Genomic DNA, 20,816 nt, shown 5'->3' with positions numbered 1-20,816 from the left:
TTTACGCTGTAGGCCAGGCTGGTCTGTAACTCCTAACCTCAAGTGATCCACCTGACTCAGCCTCCCAAAGTGTTGGGATTACAGACATTAGCCACTGTACCTGGCCACAGACAGATATTTAATGTTGTCTTCTAGTCATAATGCCCAGACACTTGTCTGGAAATTTTGCATTTTTGTTTCTTTTTATGGAGAATGGAGTCTCACTTTGTTGCCCAGGCTGGAGTGCAGTGGCACGATCTTGGCTCACTGCAACCTCTGCCTCTCGGGTTCAAGCAATTCTGGTGCACGCTGCCATGCATGACTAATTTTTTTTTTTTTTTTTTTTTTTTGAGACGGAGTTTCGCCCTTGTTACCCAGGCTGGAGTGCAATGGCGCGATCTCGGCTCACCGCAACCTCCGCCTCCTGGGCTCAGGCAATTCTCCTGCCTCAGCCTCCTGAGTAGCTGGGATTACAGGCACGTGCCACCATGCCCAGCTAATTTTTTTGCACTTTTAGTAGAGACGGGGTTTCACCATGTTGACCAGGATGGTCTCGATCTCTCGACCTCGTGATCCACCCGCCTCGGCCTCCCAAAGTGCTGGGATTACAGGCTTGAGCCACCGTGCCCGGCGCATGACTAATTTTTGTATTTCAGTAGAGATGGGGTTTCACCATGTTGCCTAGGCTGGTCTTGAACTTCTGAGCTCAGGGAATCCACCTGCCTTAGCCATCCAAAGTGCTGGGATTACAGGTGTGAGCCACCAAGCCCGGCTGGAAATTTTGCTTTCTAAATTATATATATATATATATTTGAAACAGGGTCTCACTCTGTCACTCACACTGGAGTACAGTGGCACAATCATGGCTCGCTGCAACCTTGACCCTCTGGGCTCAGATGATTCCCTCCACCTCAGCTTCCCAAGTAGCTGGGACTACAAGCGTGTGCTAATGTGCCCAGCAAAATTTTTTTTTTGGAAGAGACAGAGTTTTGCCACATTGCCCCAGTTGGTCTCAAACTCCTGAACTCAAGTGATCTGCCCACCTTGGCCTCTCAAAGTGCTGGGATTAGAGGTGTGAGCCACCACTCCCATCCTGGAACTTTGCTTTTAATTCTTTCTTTAGTATAGTGGCTCTCAATTTGAGTGTGACAGAGCATTAGGATAAAAGACTGACTATACACAATCAAGTGGATTAGAGTATGAAGGGAGTGGTGTTTGGGCTGCTGTAACAAAATACAGGTTGAGCATTCCTAATCCAAAAATCTGAAGTCTGAAATGCTCCAAAATCCAAAACTTTTTAAGCACTGACATGACATCACAGGTAGAAAATTCCACATCTGATCTCATGTGCTGGGGTCACAGTCAAAATGAAGGCACACCACACACAGTTTATTCAGCATTCCCACAGGAAGAAAGATGTTCCCAGCCCCCTTCAGCTGTGATGTATCTTTTTTCCAAGCACTCCCAGATTTCACCACCTAAACACACCCACAAAGACAAATAAAATGGCATGTAATTTTTACTGTTAAATACTTACATGTGAATAAGTGTAAGAAAGTGACTGCTTATCAGTAGCATATAGATTCAGAATCAGGAAGGATGCTGATGCCAGCCAATCACAGATTGTCCACAAGGGTGGCTGAGATCGTGACACCTTTGCTTTCTGATGGTTCAAGTATATGATGTGCAAAAAATTTCATGCACAGAATGATTAAAAATACTGTATAAAATTACATTCTGGCTATATGTATAAGGTGAAAGAAACATAACTGAATTTTGTCTTTAGACTTGGGTTCCATCCCTAAGTTCTCATTTTATACATATACAAATACTACAAAATAAAAAAAAAAATTGGAATTTGAAACACTTCTGGTCCCAATTATTTCAGATGAGGGATACTCAACCCGTACCTTACTGGTTAGCTTATAAATAACAAATGTATTTCTCACAGTTCTGAGGACTGACAAGTCCGACATCAAGAAGCCAGCCTTCTGGTTCATATACAGCACCTTTTTACTGAATTCTCACATGGTGGAAGGAGTGAGGGTCTCTGAGCACTCCTTTATAAGGAAACTAATCTCATTCGTGAGGGCCCCACCCTTGTGACCTAATCACCCCCTAAAGGCCCCACCTCCTCATACCATCACTTTGGGGTTTAGGATTTCAACATTTGAATTTTGGGGGACATAAGCCTTCAGACCTTAGCAGGAAGCTTAGATTTGAAATTCATGTTGTACTGTTTACAGGGGACAATTTCACCTGTATCTGTTATATCCAGGGTCCTTTATATGTCATCCTGACATGATTACCTTGTGTGCTACCTACTAGCTTTGTGACCTTGGGTAAGTTAATTCACCTTCCTATGTGAGATTCCTCTTTAAAAATAAGTAGTAAAAGCCACTCTATAGGGTGATTGTAGGATTAAAAACAAGGTCAATATTGCCACCAACAAATATTAGTTCTCCGCGATAATTTTTATCTCTGATAAAGGTGACATGTTTCTTTTTTGAAAATACACTAGAGCCTCATCCGGGAACTTCACGGCAGTGGCAAACCAGAGTCAACCCCCATTCTCTGCCTGACCCTGATGTGAATGAGCAGTCTTCCTCCAAAGTGATGTTTAGAAAAAAGGGAGGATGGAAAGCAGGTCCCGAGGGTACATCTCAGGAGATCCCCAAGTATATAACTGGTGGGTACTCGTAAAGTGCAGTTTGCTTGTATTTTGAGCTCTTCATGTCTAATGCAGCAGCTAACTGCCCTCCTCATGGTCCTGGCTCTACCTCCCCCGCCTCTTCTCTCCTCCTCTCACTTCAGACCCTTCTCACCTCTAGCCTGGACTCTGGCCAGAGCTTCCTTGGGCTTGGTGGCTCTCCCTTCTTCAGTTTCTCTTCCTGTCTTTTACTTGTCTTCTTACAAGTTTTAATGAACTGTTCCGCTTTGTCTCAACCCCCATGCTCCTCTTGTTTTAAATATGCCATCCACACTCAGCACGGCATTCTCCAAAGATGGAAAATTGAGTACGCCCTAATGACAACCAAACTTTTGTTTAAAGGGCCTGTTTCCAGGCCCTTTCCAGCCTCTTTCTCCTGTTCTTCACCCTATGATCCCCATCCATGTTAAACTCTATATTCCTTGTAAATACCTTAGATGTGCTTTCTGGTCTCTATGCCTTCTTGGTGGAGGAATTCACTTAAGTTTCCCCAGTACCCCGTTTATTCTCCAATGTTAATTCAAGGTTTGTGTTTAATGACATTGTCATTTCCTTCAACAGCTTCTACTTTTGCTCAAGCACGAGCTGCTGAAATCAGCGCTATGTTAAAAGCTGTGACCCAGAAGTCTTCGAATTCACTGGTTTTCCAGACCCTGCCACGGCACATGCGACGAAGAGCCATGAGCCACAATGTCAAACGCCTTCCCAGACGGTTACAGGAGATAGCCCAGAAAGAGGTAGGAGTTCTGGTTAGTGTAAATGCTTAGGTTAGTAGCTCCTAGAAGAAATTGAGAAATATTAACCTAGCGGGGCGCGGTGGCTCAAGCCTGTAATCCCAGCACTTTGGGAGGCCGAGGCGGGTGGATCACGAGGTCAAGAGATCGAGACCATCCTGGTCAATGAGGTGAAACCCTGTCTCTACTAAAAATACAAAAAATTAGCTGGGCATGGTGGCACGTGCCTGTAATCCCAGCTACTCAGGAGGCTGAGGCAGGAGAATTGCTTGAACCCAGGAGGCGGAGGTTGCGGTGAGCCGAGATCGCGCCATTGCACTCCAGCCTGGGTAACAAGAGCGAAACTCCGTCTCAAAAAAAAAAAAAAAAAAAAGAAATATTAACCTAATAGAATTTATTAAAAATAAAAACCAAGGCTGGGCAGGGTGGCTTATGCCTGTAATCCCAGCATTTTGGGAGGCTGAGGTGAGCAGATTGCCTGAGCTCCGGAGTTCAAGACCAGCCTGGGCAACATGATGAAATCTCATCTCTGTAAAAAAAAAAATCCTAAAATTAGCTGGGTGTGGTGGTGTATGTGTGTCTGTTGTCCTAGCTACTCAAAAGGCTGAGATGGGAGGATCCCCTGAGTCGGGGGAGGTTGAGGCTGCAATGAGCTGTGATTGCCCTACTGTGCTCCAGGCTGGGCAACAGTGATGCCTTGTCTAAAAAGAAAAAAAAAAGCCCCGGAAAACGACACACTCATGGTTTTTGCATGTCTTTGATTTAATCATTATCCAGACTTCTTCCCTCCAAGCCAAATTAGCAGGCAGTTGGCCATTATAGGTGCTTTGAAATATAGCATTTGATACTCCTCTCTTTTAAGAGTGTTGAATAGTTGACTTTCCCTGTCTAGATACTTAAAAAAAAAAAAAATCATCTGACCTCTTACCAAGTGGTTTTGGATCTGTGTTTTTGGGGTGTGGCCAGCTTTGGGTAGGAAGGTTAAAAAAAGGCAGCATCAATGCTTAGCATTTGCCTTTTGACTTTTTCAGAGTTGAAAACTTGAACTGGGTTTTAATTTTTGTACAAGTCTAATTTGTTTTGGCTTCACCAGAATTCTAGACTTGAACATTCTAAGATTAGTCCCATGACTTTACCAGTTGGTTTAAAACCCATTTATTGAGCAACCTTCTGTTTACCATTGCGACGCTGGTAGTGGCGTTTGAGTTCAAGAGTGAAAACTAACAAGGAATTTTATACTTTCTAGATTTGATGTAATGGCTGTTTCCCAGTGATAACATTTAGCATGTGTCTGTCTGTAACCTAACTGAAATGAAATATGTGGGTTTTCCTCACTTCTATTAATTTTGGTCTTAAGTTTTTGGTTTCAGTTACAGTTCTACAGGTTAAAATGACAAGAAGCTAGCATTTGATTTCTTTTTTCTTGCTTTTTTGCTTTTTAATATTAATAGATATATTAAGCTTGTGTTACTGTGTTGAACATTTTTTTTTTTTTTTTTTTGAGACAGAGTCTTGCCCTGTCACCCACGCTGGAGTGCAGTGGCATGATCTTGGCTCACTATAACCTCTGCCTCCCAGGTTCAAGCAATTCTGCCTCAGCCTCCCAAGTAACTGGGACTACAGGTGCACGCCACCACGGCTGGCTGATTTTTTGTATCTTAGTAGAGACGGGTTTTCACCATGTTGGCCAGTCTGGTCTCGAACTCCTGACCTAGTGATCTGCCTATCTTGGCCTCCCAAAGTGCTGGGATTACAGGTGTGAGCTACCACACCTGGCTGTGTTGAACATTTTATAAGTATTCTGGTTTTCATATTCCAGGAAACTTGCCCAGTTAGTGAGTAATAGAACCGTGCCTCCTTCCTAGTCTGCCTAGTTCTAAAATATCCACTCTTTCCATTGTCTTACTTCTCTACTTACATTGGAGGAACCAAGTTAAAAATTTAAGCAAACTAATGGGATCTGTAAAATATTCTACTTAAACTGAAGTTATTTGTTTGAATTCCTAGCCATTAACTCTGTTGTGAGATTCTTACAAACTGGGATGTCTGTCTTCTTGAACCTATAGGCGGAGAAAGCTGTACATCAGAAAAAAGAACATTCAAAAAATAAATGCCATAAAGCTCGAAGATGTCACATGAACCGGACACTAGAATTTAACCGTAGACAAAAGAAGAACATTTGGTTAGAAACTCATATCTGGCACGCCAAGCGGTTTCACATGGTCAAGAAGTGGGGCTACTGCCTTGGGGAGAGGCCGACGGTCAAGAGCCACAGAGCCTGCTATCGAGCCATGACCAACCGGTGCCTCCTGCAGGTACGCTTTTCCAGTGGGCTTTCTTGTTTTCGTTTGATCCTTTCCCATAGAAACCTTTGGAATAGTTTGTGGTATGTCAAGCCCCGTTTATGTGGTTATTCATTTTAAAAATGATTCCCGAGCATGAGGCCCAAGCCCTTTGCCAGATGCTGGAGATCAGGCAGCCTCAAGTTAGCAGGGGACTGACGTTTATCTAACAGTTTACCAGATACCTGATTGAAGGGAAAAGCATACAGTACGATGAGCATTTCTAACCTGACTGGAAGGCATCCCCCACAGTGCTGCTTGAGCTGAGCTCGCAGGGATAAGATGGGAGAGGGGGAAGGCAGAAGGAAGCCAGGTGAGAGTAAAGAACTGGAATCAATTCTGTGTGATAGAGATGAAGAGAAGCACTGCAAGGCAACATCAGGGTGAAGTTAGGCTGGAGAAATGAGCAGGAACCAAATCGTGCAGGTCTTGTTGATCATATCAAGCTTTGTTCTGTATAGATAAATCAAGCAGTCCTTCATCAAAAACAGATATTTGAGAAGCTATTGTGTACCCTGAGCAGGGTTCAAAATGCTGGTCTGGGTGTTTATGGGTCAGTGGGATGCTGGGCAGGATGTTTTAAATTTTAAACTCTTTGAGAGGACAGATTATTTTAGAGCCTCTTCATAGTACTGATTGCTCCCTCCTCTTAGTAGCTAATTCAGTTGCTTTCTATTTCTTCCAATACATATTTGGAAATTTGTTCTTTGTGGAAAAGCCTATCTTTCAATGGTAGAATGGCCTTGGCCAAATTTTGAAAGCCATCATTTTTGGTGTCCTTTGATACCGCTTGAGAGTAATGTAGTAGAATAATCAATACAGTAATCTTTTTAAAAAAATTGCGGTAAAGTATCCATAACAAAACCATTGAACTATTTAAAATGTACAGTTCTGTGGCATTAAGTACATTTATGTTGTGTAATCAGTACCACCATGCATTTCCGGAACTTTTTTATCCTTCCACACTGAAACCCTGGACTCATTAACCACTAACTCCCCATTCCTTCAGCCCCTGGCAGCCACCGTTCTACTGTCTGCCTATTATTAATTTGATCCTGTAAGTACTTCATATGAGTGAAATCGTACAATATTTGTCTTTCTGTGACTGGCTTATTTCACATAGCATAATGTCTTCAGATTCATCCTTGCTATGGCATGTGTCAGAATTGGTGTGTACCGTATCTTGATTGTCCAGTTATCTGTCAGTGGGCACTTGGCTTGCTTCCACCTTTTGGCTATTGTAAATAATGCTGCTGTGAACATGGGCATACAAATATCATTACAATCCCTGCTTTCAGTCCTTTTGAGTATATCCCCAGAAGTATAATTGCTGGATTATACGGTAATTCTGTGTTCAATTATTTGACGTGTTGCCTTACCATTTTCCATAGCAACCATATTACTTTACATTCCCACCAGCAATTCACAAGGGTTCCAGTGTCTCCACATCCTTGTCAGTACTTGCTACTTATTTATTTACTTACTTATTCGATCATAGTCATTTTAATGAGTGTGAAGTGAATAAGAGGACCTTTTTTTTTTTTTTTTTTTTTTGAGTTGGAGTTTCGCTCTTGTTACCCAGGCTGGAGTACAATGGCGGGACCTCGACTCACCACAACCTCCGCCTCCTGGATTCAAGCAATTCTCCTGCCTCAGCCTCCTGAGTAGCTGGGATTACAGGCACATGCCACCATGCCCAGCTAATTTTTAGTATTTTTAGTAGAGACGGGGTTTCACCATGTTGACCAGGATGGTCTCGATCTCTTGACCTCGTGATCCACCCTCCTCGGCTTCCCAAAGAAGAGGACCTTTTAGGAGTCTTTGATTTGAGAACTCAGCAGCCAAAATCATAGATTATAGTTGAGTTCCTCATTCTCATTGATTCTAGAGAGATGAAGTGACTTGTCCAGGGTCACACAGCTTGTTGGTGGCCTTCGTAGCCTTGGGTGGCTGATTCCCCTGGCCTGCACTTTTTCCACTGCTAATGAGTTACTTTTCATTTTGGGCAGAATTTTTGCTGAAATTAACAGATATTTTCTGTAAAATTTGATCAGCCCTACGTAAGAAAATAATAGGTAATACTAACCAATATCAGTGAGTGCTTAATATATGCCCTATCTTGTTTTAAATGCTTTGTATGTGTTTACTCATTTAATCCTCACAGTGGTATGAGGTAAGAAGTTACCATTATTTTCATTTTATAGATGGGGAAACTGAGATACAGAGATGTTAGGTAATTAACCCATGACCGTATGGCCAATGAGTATTGAGGTTGAGATTTGAGCCCAGTTGCCTAACTCCAGGGTTCCACATTCATAACCATTAATCTCTGCTGTCACTTTGTACACATTTGGATAAGGTTCCTGTGGCCACTGACAGCTCAGAGCTGGTCACTGTATGGGAAGATTTCTTTGTGTGAATGATCATATCAATTAATATGTGTTGTCAGAATCATAGATATAATTTGCCTTTTAGTTCTAGTTGCTGAATGTACTGAAATTGCTTAAAGGTGCTATAGCAGAGGGCTTGGTTTGATGGATCACTGAGCCTGATTAGAGTTCTGGCTTCTCCACTTAATGACTCTGTGTCTTTGTTCAAGTAACAATCTCTGTGTCACAGTGTCCTTGTCTATCAGATAAGATAACCATACTTGGTACATCTGGTTGTCAGGAAGACTAAATGATAGCTCATGTAAGGAATTAACTCACTGCTGGCACTCAGTAACCCTTCAGTGACTGTTAACTATTACAGACCAGGCATGGTAGCTCATGCTTATACTCACAGCACTTTGGGAGGCTGATGCAAGAGGATTGCTTGAGTCCTGGGGTTTAAGACCAGTCTGGGCAACATACTGAGACTCTGTCTCTACCGAAAAAAAAAAAAACGAAAAAGCTGGGTGTGGTGGCAGCCACTTGGGAGGCTGAGGCAGAAGGATTGCTTGAGCCCAGGAAGTTGAGGTTGTAGTGAGCTGTGATTGTGCCACTGTACTCCAGCATTGGCAACAGAGTGAGACCCTGTTTCAAAAACAAAACAAAACTGACTACTGTAACTATTATTATGGATACTATAACTATTCAGACTTTTAACATTCATTTCATTAGCTTAGTCTGATCTCTCTTCATCTTACCTAAAATTGTGTGTTATTTTACTTTCTGTGCTTAAAGTTGCGTATCATGGTCAAGACAGCATGAAAGAAATACGGGATGGATTAATTGTAATATTGTGTCTCTAGGGTTAGTGTTAAGTAATCTTGAGGTCCTGAATTAACTAACCAGATTGAACAACCTGAGCATAATTTTGCAGAATTCATTACTGTTTTGCTTATTTTACTCTAGTTTCTTACCTTAGGTAGGTTTCAGGGGTGAATGTTTCTTTACTTAGAAGCAGCAGTTATATATATATCCTTCATAGAACCTGTTTATGAATATGGGATAAAACATAGATTGTCTAAAAAGTAAGTAACTTACATTTTAAATGGAGATTCATTTTTATTTTGGTTCAGATTGGTTTAAAAATATTTGCTAAGGTAATAGGAATGGACAGGTTTAGATATTTTTTTCCCCTAAAAAGGTTTAGATTTTGACTTAAGAGTATATAGCTTTAGCCATTTGTTTTGTGTCTTAAGCCTCTAAAGGTTTTGTGATGTGGCTTTTGGCTTAGCAGTTTCACCTGTGTAGTCCTAAGTACTTAACTGTGTCTCCCCTTTTGTGCAGGATTTATCCTACTACTGTTGTTTGGAGTTGAAGGGCAAAGAGGAAGAAATACTAAAGGCGCTTTCTGGAATGTGTAGTATAGACACAGGTAAACTTCTTTTAAAGCTGAGTTCTATTTCAGTCTTTGTAGATTTATTCATTTCGTAAAGAAGTATCTATTGTAAACATTTTGGAATTCAATCATATAGAAAAATGCATGAGACACTAATCATTCCCAATGAAATGTGAACAGTTGGGGTGGCTTTTCAATCACTTCTAACATTGTCCAGTGTAAAGTGATAGAGTCATTTTGCTGGTGGAGGGAACTTGACAGAAAGAAACTTGAAGCTCTCATTATTCATTTAACACATATTTATTGAGAACTTACTGTGTGCCAGGCTTTGATCTCAACAATCCTGAAAACTAAAATTTTACCTTTCATGGAGGCAGACAGTAAACGACAGTGTGGCTATCAGGAAATAGGACTGCAGTCTCAGTACGTGGAATCAGGGAATTTTGCTTTTGTTGATGCTGAACAGGGCTGACGTTTGCGGCAGTTCATTGCTTGTCTGGAAAGCGCCAAGGGAGCCTTGTGCTTTATCGGGCAAATAAATATCCCAGAGAAATGCTTGGGCCTGTGACATTTATCTGGAAGTCCCAGAGGACCCCTGGTGACACTTCTGAGAGCAGGCAGCTGTGGATCTGGCTTCATCCAACCCTTAAACAGGTATAGTCCTTCAGGTTATTTCCCATCATTCTGAAACTACGTTTTTGATTACTGCTGGAAGTCAATACTGTAGAAATATAAATAGTGTAAAAGTTTGTCTGATAGTTTGATATTTGTATATGGGGGGAGTCTATGAATATTGAGTGAAGTGAAATTTTAAAAAAACTTTAAACATTTTTATTTAAAAATTTTATTTAAAAAACTTAAAAAATTTTTATTAAAAAAATTATTTAAAAATGTAATTGACAAAAAGGTAATATAATCAAAGGATACGGTACAATGATTTGATATACATGTTGTGTAATGATTACAACAATCAAATTAAGTAACACATCTATCACCACCCATGCTGTACATTAGATCCCCAGAACTTGTTCATCAAATAGAATGAAGCCAGAGTGAGGCATCATTTCTCATGCCTGTAATCCTACCACACTGAGAGGCTGAAGCAATCGGATCGCTTGAATCCAGGAGTTTGAAACGAGGCTGGGCAATATGGTGAAACCCTGTCTCTGCAAAAAAGACAAAAATTAGCTGGGAGTGGTGGCATGCGCCTGTAGTCTCAGCTACTTGAGAGGCTGAGGCGGGAGGACCGCTTTGAGCACAGGAGGCAGAGTTGCAGTGAGAGGAAATCATGCCACTGCACTCCAGCCTGGGTGACAGTGAAGCCCTGTCTCAAAAAAAAAAAAAAAAAAAAAAAGAAAGAATGAAACTAATCTTGACCTCTCATTTTTTTAGTAAGTCATAAGCAGAAGTAAAGATAAAAACCAGCCTTAATGCTATTTGAATTAATTATTTGAAATGTTGAATTTGAACTAATGTTTCCACCATGATTGAAATAGTTCACTAGTATCTAGGTGCTAGTTGGAGCCTATTTGGTAATGAGAAGCTATTTTGAGTAATTCTTATGATTTTTTTCACACTGCGTTTAGCTTAGCTTCCGTTCTTTGGCATACTCACCACTTAAAAAAAAATTTAGTCAGAGTGATCATATCATTTTCATAATATTTGACTAACCCTACCCCAACCCCAGCCCTAACACTTTTGAAATTTTAAATTTCAAAAATTTTTTTTGTTTAAAGTGGTATATATTACTCAGAACACCCAAAAAGCTTTTTTTTTTTTTTTTTTTTTTGAGACGGAGTTTCGCTCTTGGTACCCAGGCTGGAGTGCAATGGCGCGATCTCGGCTCACCGCAACCTCCGCCTCCTGGGTTCAGGCAATTCTCCTGCCTCAGCCTCCCGAGTAGCTGGGATTACAGGCACGCGCCACCATGCCCAGCTAATTTTTTGTACTTTTAGTAGAGACGGGGTTTCACCATGTTGACCAGGATGGTCTCGATCTCTTGACCTCGTGATCCACCCACCTTGGCCTCCCAAAGTGCTGGGATTACAGGCTTGAGCCACCGCGCCCGGCCCCAAAAAGCTTTTTTAAAAAATTAAAGTTAAATTAAAAAAAATTTTTTTTGAGACAGGGTTTCATCCTGCCACTGAGACTTGAGTGCAATGGTACGGTCATAGCTCACTGCAGCCTCTACTTCCTGGGCTCAAGTGATCCTCCCATCTCAGCCTCCCAGGTAGCTTAGACTACAGGTGTGTACCACCATGCCCGCATCAAATTATTTTTTTATTTTGTGTAGGAATGAGGTCTCGCTAATGTTGCCCAGAGTGGTCTCAAACTCCTGGGCTGAAACCATCCTCCTTCCTTAGCTTTAAAGTGCTGAGATTACAGATGTGAGCCTCCAGTCCTGGCCCAGAAAAGCTTTTTGATGATTAATTTAATTTAAGGTAATTTGTGAAGGGCTAAAATGTGATTTTTTTTTTTTTTTACATGGAGTCTTGCTCTGTTGCCCAGGCTGGAGTGCGATGGTGTAATCTCAGCTCACTTCAGCCTTCACTTTCCAGGTTCAAGGGATTCTCCTGGCTCAGCCTCATGCATAGCTGAGATTACAGGCACCTGCCACCATACCCAGCAAATTTTTGTACTTTTGGGTAGTGACAGGGTTTCGCCATGTTAGTCACACTTGTCTCAAACTCCTGACCTCAGGTGATCCACCCACCTCAGCCTCTCAAGAGTGCTGGGATTACAGGTGTGGTCTACCATTCTTGGCCAAAAATGTGATTTTTTTTTTTTTTTTTTTTTTTTTTTGAGACAGAATGTTGCCCTGTCACCCAGGCTGGAGTGCAGTGGCATGATCTCAGCTCACTGCAACCTCTGCCTCCCAGGTTCAAGCGATCCTGCTGCTTCAGCCTCCTGAGTACCTGGGATTACAGGCACACACCACCCATGCCCGGCTAATTTTTGTATTTTTAGTAGAGATGGGGTTTCACCATGTTGGTCAGGCTGGATCTCGAGCTCCTGACCTTGCGATCCGCCTGCCTCGGCCTCCCAAGGTGCTGAAGCCACCGCACCCAGCTCAATGTGAATTTTTAAAGAGATAAAAACATAACATAACCCAACTAAATTTGTCATAATATATTTAAATTTCAAAATTTTAAAGTGAATGTTTATATTTTTAGGCTATCTTAGAGGAAATAAAAGCAGTGTGCCAGTGTGTGGAACCCATCAAATCAGTTGCCTGCATCACTGACCCACTTCTGACACCATCCCAAGGAAAAAGCCAAACTGAATTGCCTGATGAGAAAATTGGCAAGAAAAGAAAAAGGAAAGATGACGAAGAAAGTGCTAAACCGATTAAAAGAATTATTGGTGATGGAACTAGAGATCCAAGTCTACCATACTCTTGGATCTCCCCAGTTACGGGCATTATAATCAGGTATGAGTTGCATTTGCTTTCAACCTACTGTACATTTTCAGTGAAGACTTGCTCCATGTTTGTCAGTGGCATAAATGTTGTGTGATGGGAGTTTCCGTTTTAAGATCCTTTTTCTTTTTCAGTGATTTGACCATGGAGATGAACAGATTCCGGCTGATTGGGCCACTTTCCCACTCCATCCTAACTGAAGCGATAAAAGCTGCTTCTGTCCACACTGTAAGAGTAAAAGTGACTGTAGGGTTTTATTCTAATCATGTTTTTCCTGTCAAATTTGTGAAACCTCTTATATAATTTGGTAACATTTTGGGCCATGGCTTTTAGATGTTTACTTCCCTACTTATGCTTATTATCAAAGATTTTGTTACCTTTCACTTTTCCTAGAAGACCACATCTACGTGGATATGATCAGTAAACTGTTCTTATTTAAATACACACTGCTCTTGTAGCTGTGAGTCTTGTAGATGGTCTTAACTTCTGCTTCATAGGTAGGGAGTCCCTAAAATCACATGTCCCAGTTTTTGTGCATTTATACTTGTACCACGTAGGTTTTCTTTTCTTTTTTTTTTTTTTTTTCCCTGAGATGGAGTCTCATTCTGCCACCCAGGCTGGAGGGCAGTGGTGTGATCTTGGCTCACTGTAACCTCTGCCTCCCAGGTTCAAGTGATTGACCTGCCTCAGCCTTCCAAGTAGCTGAGACTACAGGTGCGTGTCACCAGGCCTGGCTGATTTTTGTGTTTTTAGTGGAGACGGGGTTTCACCATGTTGGCCAGGCTATTCTCGAACTCCTAACCTCAGGTGATCTGCCTGCCTTAGCCTCCCAGAATGTTGGGATTGCAGTTGTGAGCTGCTGCGCCTGGCTGGTTTTCTGGGGCTAGTTTTAGGGGTCTACAATCCCTACAAAGGTTAAGAGTGCCATGTCTAGGGCAGCACTTCCAGTAGAGCTTTCTGTGAGGATGCTTTTCCTTTGTGCTGTCCAATACGATAGCCACTAGCCACATATGGCAGTCAAATACTTGAATTGTGGCTGGAGTGACTGAGGGACTGAATTTATACCTTTACTTAACTTTAATTGACTAAAAATTAAATTCATGTAGCTCTGTTGGCAAGTGGCTAGCATAGAGACTAGATTAGGAATCCACACCCTGGGTTCAGATCCTGTTTGTTTTCTCATCTTAGCGCAATTAACTTTTCAGTGCCTGTGCCTCTCACCAATTTGACATGGCCAAATACAATGATAGAGCTGAACAGATTCTGAGTTTTTAGAAGAAAGATGCTTTAAAATATAAAAATGACTTTTCTCCCTCTTCACTGCCTCCACTCCACTCTCAACCAGTGTTGTCTCTTGCCTGAACACTTGGGGGCTCAGGAAAGGATTCTAGAGGGAACATTAAGTTTCGTCCATCCTTCCTCCTTTTCAGCCCATTCTCCACGCAGGAGGCAGAGTGATTTTTTGATAATTTATTCACCTGTTGTTGCTTCCTGATGAGAAGTTTTTGGATAGCTTCTCATTGTAATTAAGATAAAATCCAGGGCGCTCAATGTGACTCACCTAGTCTTGTGCCTTCTTGCCTCTGAGGCCTTGTTTCTCCTCACCCTTCTACACTTCAGCCACCGTGACCTTCCTTCAGGTTCTAGAATGCCAGTTCTTGTCTCCCTTCCAGGCTTTGCACCTGTTTTTTATTCCCCCAACTACTGAGCATTCTGCCTCCAACACTCTTTGCTTGGTGGAAGCTTCCTCATTCTTCAGGTTTCAGTCTCTAGCATTTCCCTCTAGAATCCTTTCCTGATCCCCCAAGTTAAACAAAGTAGACCTCTCCTGTTGTTTCCAGAGCATCTTGCAAATGTCCTCAATTTATATGTATAGATTTGTGTGTTTATGTAATGAATGCGTCTCTCATCAGACTGTGAGCTTCTCAAGGGCGAGGACAGGGTTGGTCCTGTTTTTTACTCTGTCCCCAGTGCTTAGCACCATGCCTGACACAGAGAGGTGCCCCATAGTAGCTAATAAGTTGTGGAGGAAAGATTTGAACCTACGAAGTTTTGTTCCAGAGCCTGTACTGTAAATCACTAAGCTGTGCTACCTGAATTTCTGTGAGTAAATGGTACCTTTGTTATGATTACTGCTTTTTAAAAATTATTTTTTGAGACAGAGCCTCACTGTGTCACCCAGGCCGGAGCGCAATGGCACAATCTCGGCCCACTGCAACCTGCACCTCCCAGGTTCAAGCAATTCTCGTATCTCAGCTTCCTGAGCAGCTGAGATTACAGGCATATACCACTACACCTGGCTAATTTTTTTTTTTGCATTGTTAGTGGAGACGGGGTTTCCCCATGTTGGCCAGGCTGGTCTCGAACTCCTGGCCTCAAGTGATCTGCCTGCCTTGGCCTCCCAAAATGCTGGCATTACAGGTGTGAGGCACTGTGCCTGGCCATGATTGCTTCTTTAGGATCTGTAAGTGTACATCCTACTTCAGTGAACTTCAGCATGAGCTGCGTCTATAGATTCCCTTCTTGCTGTGCACGTGATGCTTGAAGGGCTTTTTGAAATCTTGCTCAATTCCTAGTTCCGTATGGAAAAAAATTTACATTTCTAGGAATGCTGTAGTAGTAGTATATCCTTTATTTGGAAAGTTCTTCGAAAGGTACTGGTTTGACTTGCCTTTGGTGAGTAACATTTTATTGCTTACATTGGAGGTGGTGAAGTTAGCTCTCGTGAAAGAAGACCACACATGGTGGCTCACACCCAAAATCCCAGCTCTTTGGGAGGTAGAGGTGGGTTGATTGATTGAGCCCAGGAATTCAGGACCAGCCTGGGCACCATAATGAGACCGTGTATCTACAAAAAATAAGTTAAAAAAATTAGCTGGGTATGGTGACTGTAAGTCCAGCTCCCAGCCATTTGAGAGGCTGAAGTGTGAGGATCACTTGACCCTGGGAGATTCAGGCTGCAGTGAGCCATGACTGGGCCACTGCACTCCAACCTGGGTGACAGACGGAGACTGTAAAAAAAAAAAAACAATGTAGGAGAGAAGTGAAGCCTCCTTTGCTGGTACTGTGCTCTAGAGAGACTTTGAATATGAGGTATCTTAATGAGTTAGTCTCTGAAAACCATAGATGATTTTCCTCATATATGAAATCTTGAGAGAAGTGTAATACTATATCCTTGCTGCTAATTGAAGGAGCAGTTAGTCTGGGTATTAATTACTCTGTTAAGTACAGTGGCAACTTCCCTGGTTCACCCCATAACACATTCATTCCCACACACAAAAGAAGAAAGAGTGGGGCTGATATCACAACCAGGACAAAATTATTAAGTCAAATTCATTGTTTGTCTGGTGAATAGTAGTTGTTATTTTTCAGGTGGGAGAGGACACAGAGGAGACACCTCATCACTGGTGGATAGAAACCTGTAAGAATCCTGACAGCGTTTCCCTTCATTACAGACAAGAAGCCGTTTTCGAGTTGTTGGGAGGTATACAAAGGGAAGACTGGGTTGTGTTGGGGAGGAAGGAGGCTAAGAGAGCCTTTTGCAGTTGGGCCTCCAACTGTGTCGTGTTGTTTTTTAACCTGCTGCTATTGTAAACAGCAAGAGGACCAAGTAAGAGAGGGACTGAACTCATTGATTAAAAAATGTATTCATGCTTGGTTATGAAACATTGTATTCATGCCTGTTACGAAACAACAAACAAATGAGATATTCCTGTTCTATGTAACTAGCACTCTGATAGTGGAGATAAATGCAGATGCCAGCGGCTGACCTAAACTTTATGCCTATCCGCATACAACTGCGTTTTTGCTCATAGCTGCTGTAGTTATCACCGATAGAAACATATGTGTTCGTTTCATAAAAGAACCTTTTCTTATGTTGGCTTCATGTTTTTTGCAAGAAACCTCGTTCTTTATGACTGTTAACTTATTCTCTAAAAGTATCAATGGGAAGAGAGAGAATACATGTTTTTAAGTAATTAGTCCAAGGAAAAAGTTTCATTAGAAAGTCTGAAAGATTTAAAAACACAAGCAAATATAGATGTATTATGAATGACTTTCTGTAAGCTTCTTTTCGTTCTTTTTGTTCTTGTTAAAGGAATAACATCACCAGCACAAATTCCAGCAGGTACCATTCTGGGACTGACCGTTGGGGATCCTCGAATAAATTTGCCTCCAAAGAAGTCCAAAGCTTTGCCCAATCCAGAAAAATGCCAAGGTAAAGTTCTAAAAACACCCCAGGTTTTCCTTACAATTTTGAGCAGCCCAGTCTTATCTGTCTCTGACACCTCTCCGGTAACTTCATCTGTAAAAAATTAGGGCAGTCTCCTTACCTGCCCATTTTACAAACTGATAATAATCTGAGGAAATGGTACATATGGAAGTGTCTTTTAGCTGTAAAACATGTAGCCTGATACTTATGTTCGTTTTATTTTCCAAGTTCTCTTTTTTTAGTCTCTAGTAAAACCTGTCTCCCTGCAAACTACATTCTCTGAAAATGTCTGACGTTTCAGAATTTTAATTGTGAGGAAGGGATCTGCACCCGAAGCTGGTCTTGTGCTCAGTGGAAGCCTCTGTCTGACCATACAGATGATCCAGGTTCGAATCCTGGCAAGGCCATTCCAGGTGCTGAAGTATAAGATGTCTTGGTTTAGACGAAGTAGAGTGAGTGGCCTGAGAAAGTTTAGCTGGGGTGGCGTAGGAAGTGAGCAGGGGGCTGGCTGAAATTTTGTTCTGATCTGAGATAGACAGCAATTTTGATAATGTCTCATTGTATTTACTGGCATTTAAACATGATTAATTGGAAGAATAATTAAAATGAGTATGGGAATCTTTGGAGATAAAGTACAGGTTTGTGTTGTAATGACTTCAGAATTATTTATTTATTTATTTTTTTTGAGACTGAGTCTTGCTCTGTTGCCCAGGCTGGAGTCCAGTGCCATGATCTCAGCTCACTGCAACCTCCGCCTCCTGGGTTCAAGCGATTCTCCTACTTCACCTTCCTTAGTAGCTAGAATTATAGGCGCCCGCCACAATGCCCAGCTAATTTTTTTTTTTTTTTTTTTTTGTATTTAAAATTTGAAACAAAAAAATTTACTTTTCACCATGTTGGCCAGGCTGGTCTTGAACTCCTGGCTTCAGGTGATCCACTCGGCCTCCCAAAGTGCTGGAATTATAGGCATGAGCCACCATGCCTGGCCCAGAATTTTTTTTTTTTTTATGTAGTTAGATAGCTGATTGAGGGGCAGAAATTACTGTGTCAGAACTTCACATAAAAGGCGGATTGGATGAGAGAGGAGTTTGAAGATATGTAGGTAAGTTAGTTAATTCTGAAGCCTAAGACTTTACTCAACCGGTTGTTGCCTCTTTTTTTTTTTTTTAATTATTTTTTTATTTTTTTAATACCAGTGTGGTCTGATGCTATGTAAAAGTTGCAGCATTTACTACACCATTAAATGTTGACTATTGTAATCACCTTAAAGCTGTAAACGCTACTTAGTTTCTCTTGCTACTTCAAATCCTTTCTTGGAATGAGGTGATTATTAAATCCTTTCTATGGCTTTTGTTTTAATATGAATCAGCTCAAGGAAAATTAGAGTCTATCTTGAAAAACATGATTTAATTTGACTCTTGAAGTCAAGTGATTCTTCTGCCTCGGCCTCCCAAGGTGCTGGGATTACAGATGTGAGCCACCATTCCCAGCTAGAGAGCTTTTAAAAGGGAGGGTACATGAAGAACCTGAAGTGATAATGCATATTCCTAAATGCTTTGAAAAGTTTTGCTTGATCAGTTGGTTCTAGAATTTGCGTTAAATATTAATAATGTGTTGTTGTAAATCTTTTCAACTTTATTAACACACTATTTCACTATATCAGTAACTGTTTTTTTAGGTGAGATTTAAAAATATAGTTTCTGTCGTACTAGCTTTTATTTGCCATCCTTAGCATTTGCCAGTTTGCATTGATGGATTATTTTGATTAGTTCTTATCTGTGAGAGATCAGTTTCCTTTAGGAGATAGTGAATTTATGTTGTGCTCATGGGCTTCTGATCTTTCCCTTTAAACACGCTGGTAGTATGACTTTCCCATACTACCCAAAACATGGAAGGAGTCCAGCTGCCTTTAGAGGGATAGGTCAGACATCATCCCTTTATATTTTATAGCTGTTGCAAGCACTTCGAGAGCAGTGATTTGCAGTAGACTTGAGCAGTGCCCAGTTAGCAGTCATTTTCTCTGCTTCCCCTGTGCCCTTTTAACTGTTTTACATATTTTATTTAAAATAGAGTGAATCTGAAGGCTTGGTTTTATTTGATTTCCAAATGAGAAAGCCTTTTACTGGTTACCTTTGCTTCTCTGAGTAAAATTCATTAAAAAAAGTTTTAATGTAACATTTGGTGATCTTTAAATACATTTAAGAGAGGAGAAAGCAAGTTCTTTCCTTCATTCTTTAAGTCACATTCTGGAGTTAATATATAACCAATTCAAGAACTTTTGTCTGCATGTGAAGGAGAACATGCTTTATATGAGTCTGGGGAAGGACTTAGAATTAGATTCAGAAGTGGCAGTCATTCTAGGCACGCTGATGTTTGTGCTGACTCAGCTGGAGATATTCTTTTTCTCTTCCCAGTAAAGACTATTGACTTAAAAGGGCCTTCCCCTTTGCTTTCAGACATACTCCAGTTTGTTGTAAATAGACTTTATTTTTTAGTGCAGCTTTAGGTTCACAGCAAAATTGAGTGGAAAGTACAGAGATCCCATGAGCCTCCATCCTCCTCCATGCACCACCCCCACACAGTCCATATCCTTACTAGAGTGGTACATTTGTTACAGTCCATGAACCGACATTGACATATCCTTATCACCTAAAGTCCTTAGTTTGTATTAGGGTTCACTCTCGGTGGTATATACACTCTATCGATTTTGACAAAGGTGTAATGACATATTCACCATAATAGCATCATACAGAATAGATTCACTGCCCCCAAAATCTTCTGTGCTCTGCCTATTTATCCCTTCTTTCCCCCTAACTTCTGGTAACCACTTATCTTTTTCCCCATCTCCATAGTTTTGTGTTTTCCAGAATATTATATAATTGGAATCATATAATATATAGCCTTTTCAGATTGGCTTCTTTCACTTAGTAATATGCATTTAAATTTCCACTATGTAGGCCAGGTACGGTGGCTCATACCCGTAATTCCAGAACTTTAGGATGCTGAGGCAGGTAGATCACCTGTGGTCAGGAGTTCGAGACTAGCCTGGCCAACGTGGTGAAACCATCTCTACTAAAAAAAAAATTAGCTGGGCATGGTGGCAGGTGCCTGTAATCCCAGCTACTCTGGAGACCAAGGCAGTAGAATTTCTTGAACCCAGGAGGCAGAGGTTGCAGTGAGCTGAGATCTCACTCAGTCTAGTCTGGCCAACAGAGCAAGACTCCATCTCAAAAAAAAAATTTTTTCCTCTGTGTCTTCTCATGGCTCAATAGCACATTTCTTTTTAGCTCAATAATATTCCCTTGTCTAGACATACTGTCTACTTTGTTGTATATATTTTTATTATTATTATTTATTTTTGAGACAGTGTCTCACTCTGTTGCCCAGACCCGAGTACGGTGATACAATCATGGCTCATTGCAGCCTTGACCTTTCAGGCTCAAAGCTTCCTCCCACTTTAGCCCCGCCAAGTCGGTGGGACTACAGGCACGCACCACTATGCCTGGCTATTTTTTAACTTTTTGTAGAGACAGGGTCTCACTAAATTCCCCAGGCTGGTCTCAATCTCCTAGGCTCAAGTGATCCTCCCATCTCAGCCTCCCAAAATGCTGGGATTATAGGCATAAGCCACTTTTACCAAATCTGTTATTATCTTTTA

At 41.4% G+C, this 20,816-nt stretch overlaps 1 protein-coding gene across 1 annotated transcript in view; it reads left to right on the top strand.

Annotated features, from left to right (window-relative positions):
- Positions 1-20,816, top strand: part of POP1 (POP1 homolog, ribonuclease P/MRP subunit) — a 45,748-nt gene that overhangs the window by 8,505 nt on the left and 16,427 nt on the right. The window contains exons 3-11 of the mRNA XM_003943037.3: positions 2,501-2,668; positions 3,251-3,426; positions 5,490-5,738; positions 9,479-9,566; positions 9,997-10,184; positions 12,704-12,960; positions 13,083-13,176; positions 16,321-16,432; positions 17,045-17,164. Of these exons, the coding sequence (XP_003943086.3) occupies positions 2,501-2,668; positions 3,251-3,426; positions 5,490-5,738; positions 9,479-9,566; positions 9,997-10,184; positions 12,704-12,960; positions 13,083-13,176; positions 16,321-16,432; positions 17,045-17,164 (1,452 nt within the window). The remainder of the gene's footprint in view (positions 1-2,500; positions 2,669-3,250; positions 3,427-5,489; positions 5,739-9,478; positions 9,567-9,996; positions 10,185-12,703; positions 12,961-13,082; positions 13,177-16,320; positions 16,433-17,044; positions 17,165-20,816) is intronic.

The sequence above is a fragment of the Saimiri boliviensis genome, chromosome 15 (assembly GCF_048565385.1).
Source record: "Saimiri boliviensis isolate mSaiBol1 chromosome 15, mSaiBol1.pri, whole genome shotgun sequence".
NCBI classification, from domain to species: domain Eukaryota; kingdom Metazoa; phylum Chordata; class Mammalia; order Primates; family Cebidae; genus Saimiri; species Saimiri boliviensis.
The sequence above is the reverse complement of the archived record's forward strand: the minus strand, read 5'-3'. Positions and strand labels throughout refer to the sequence as shown.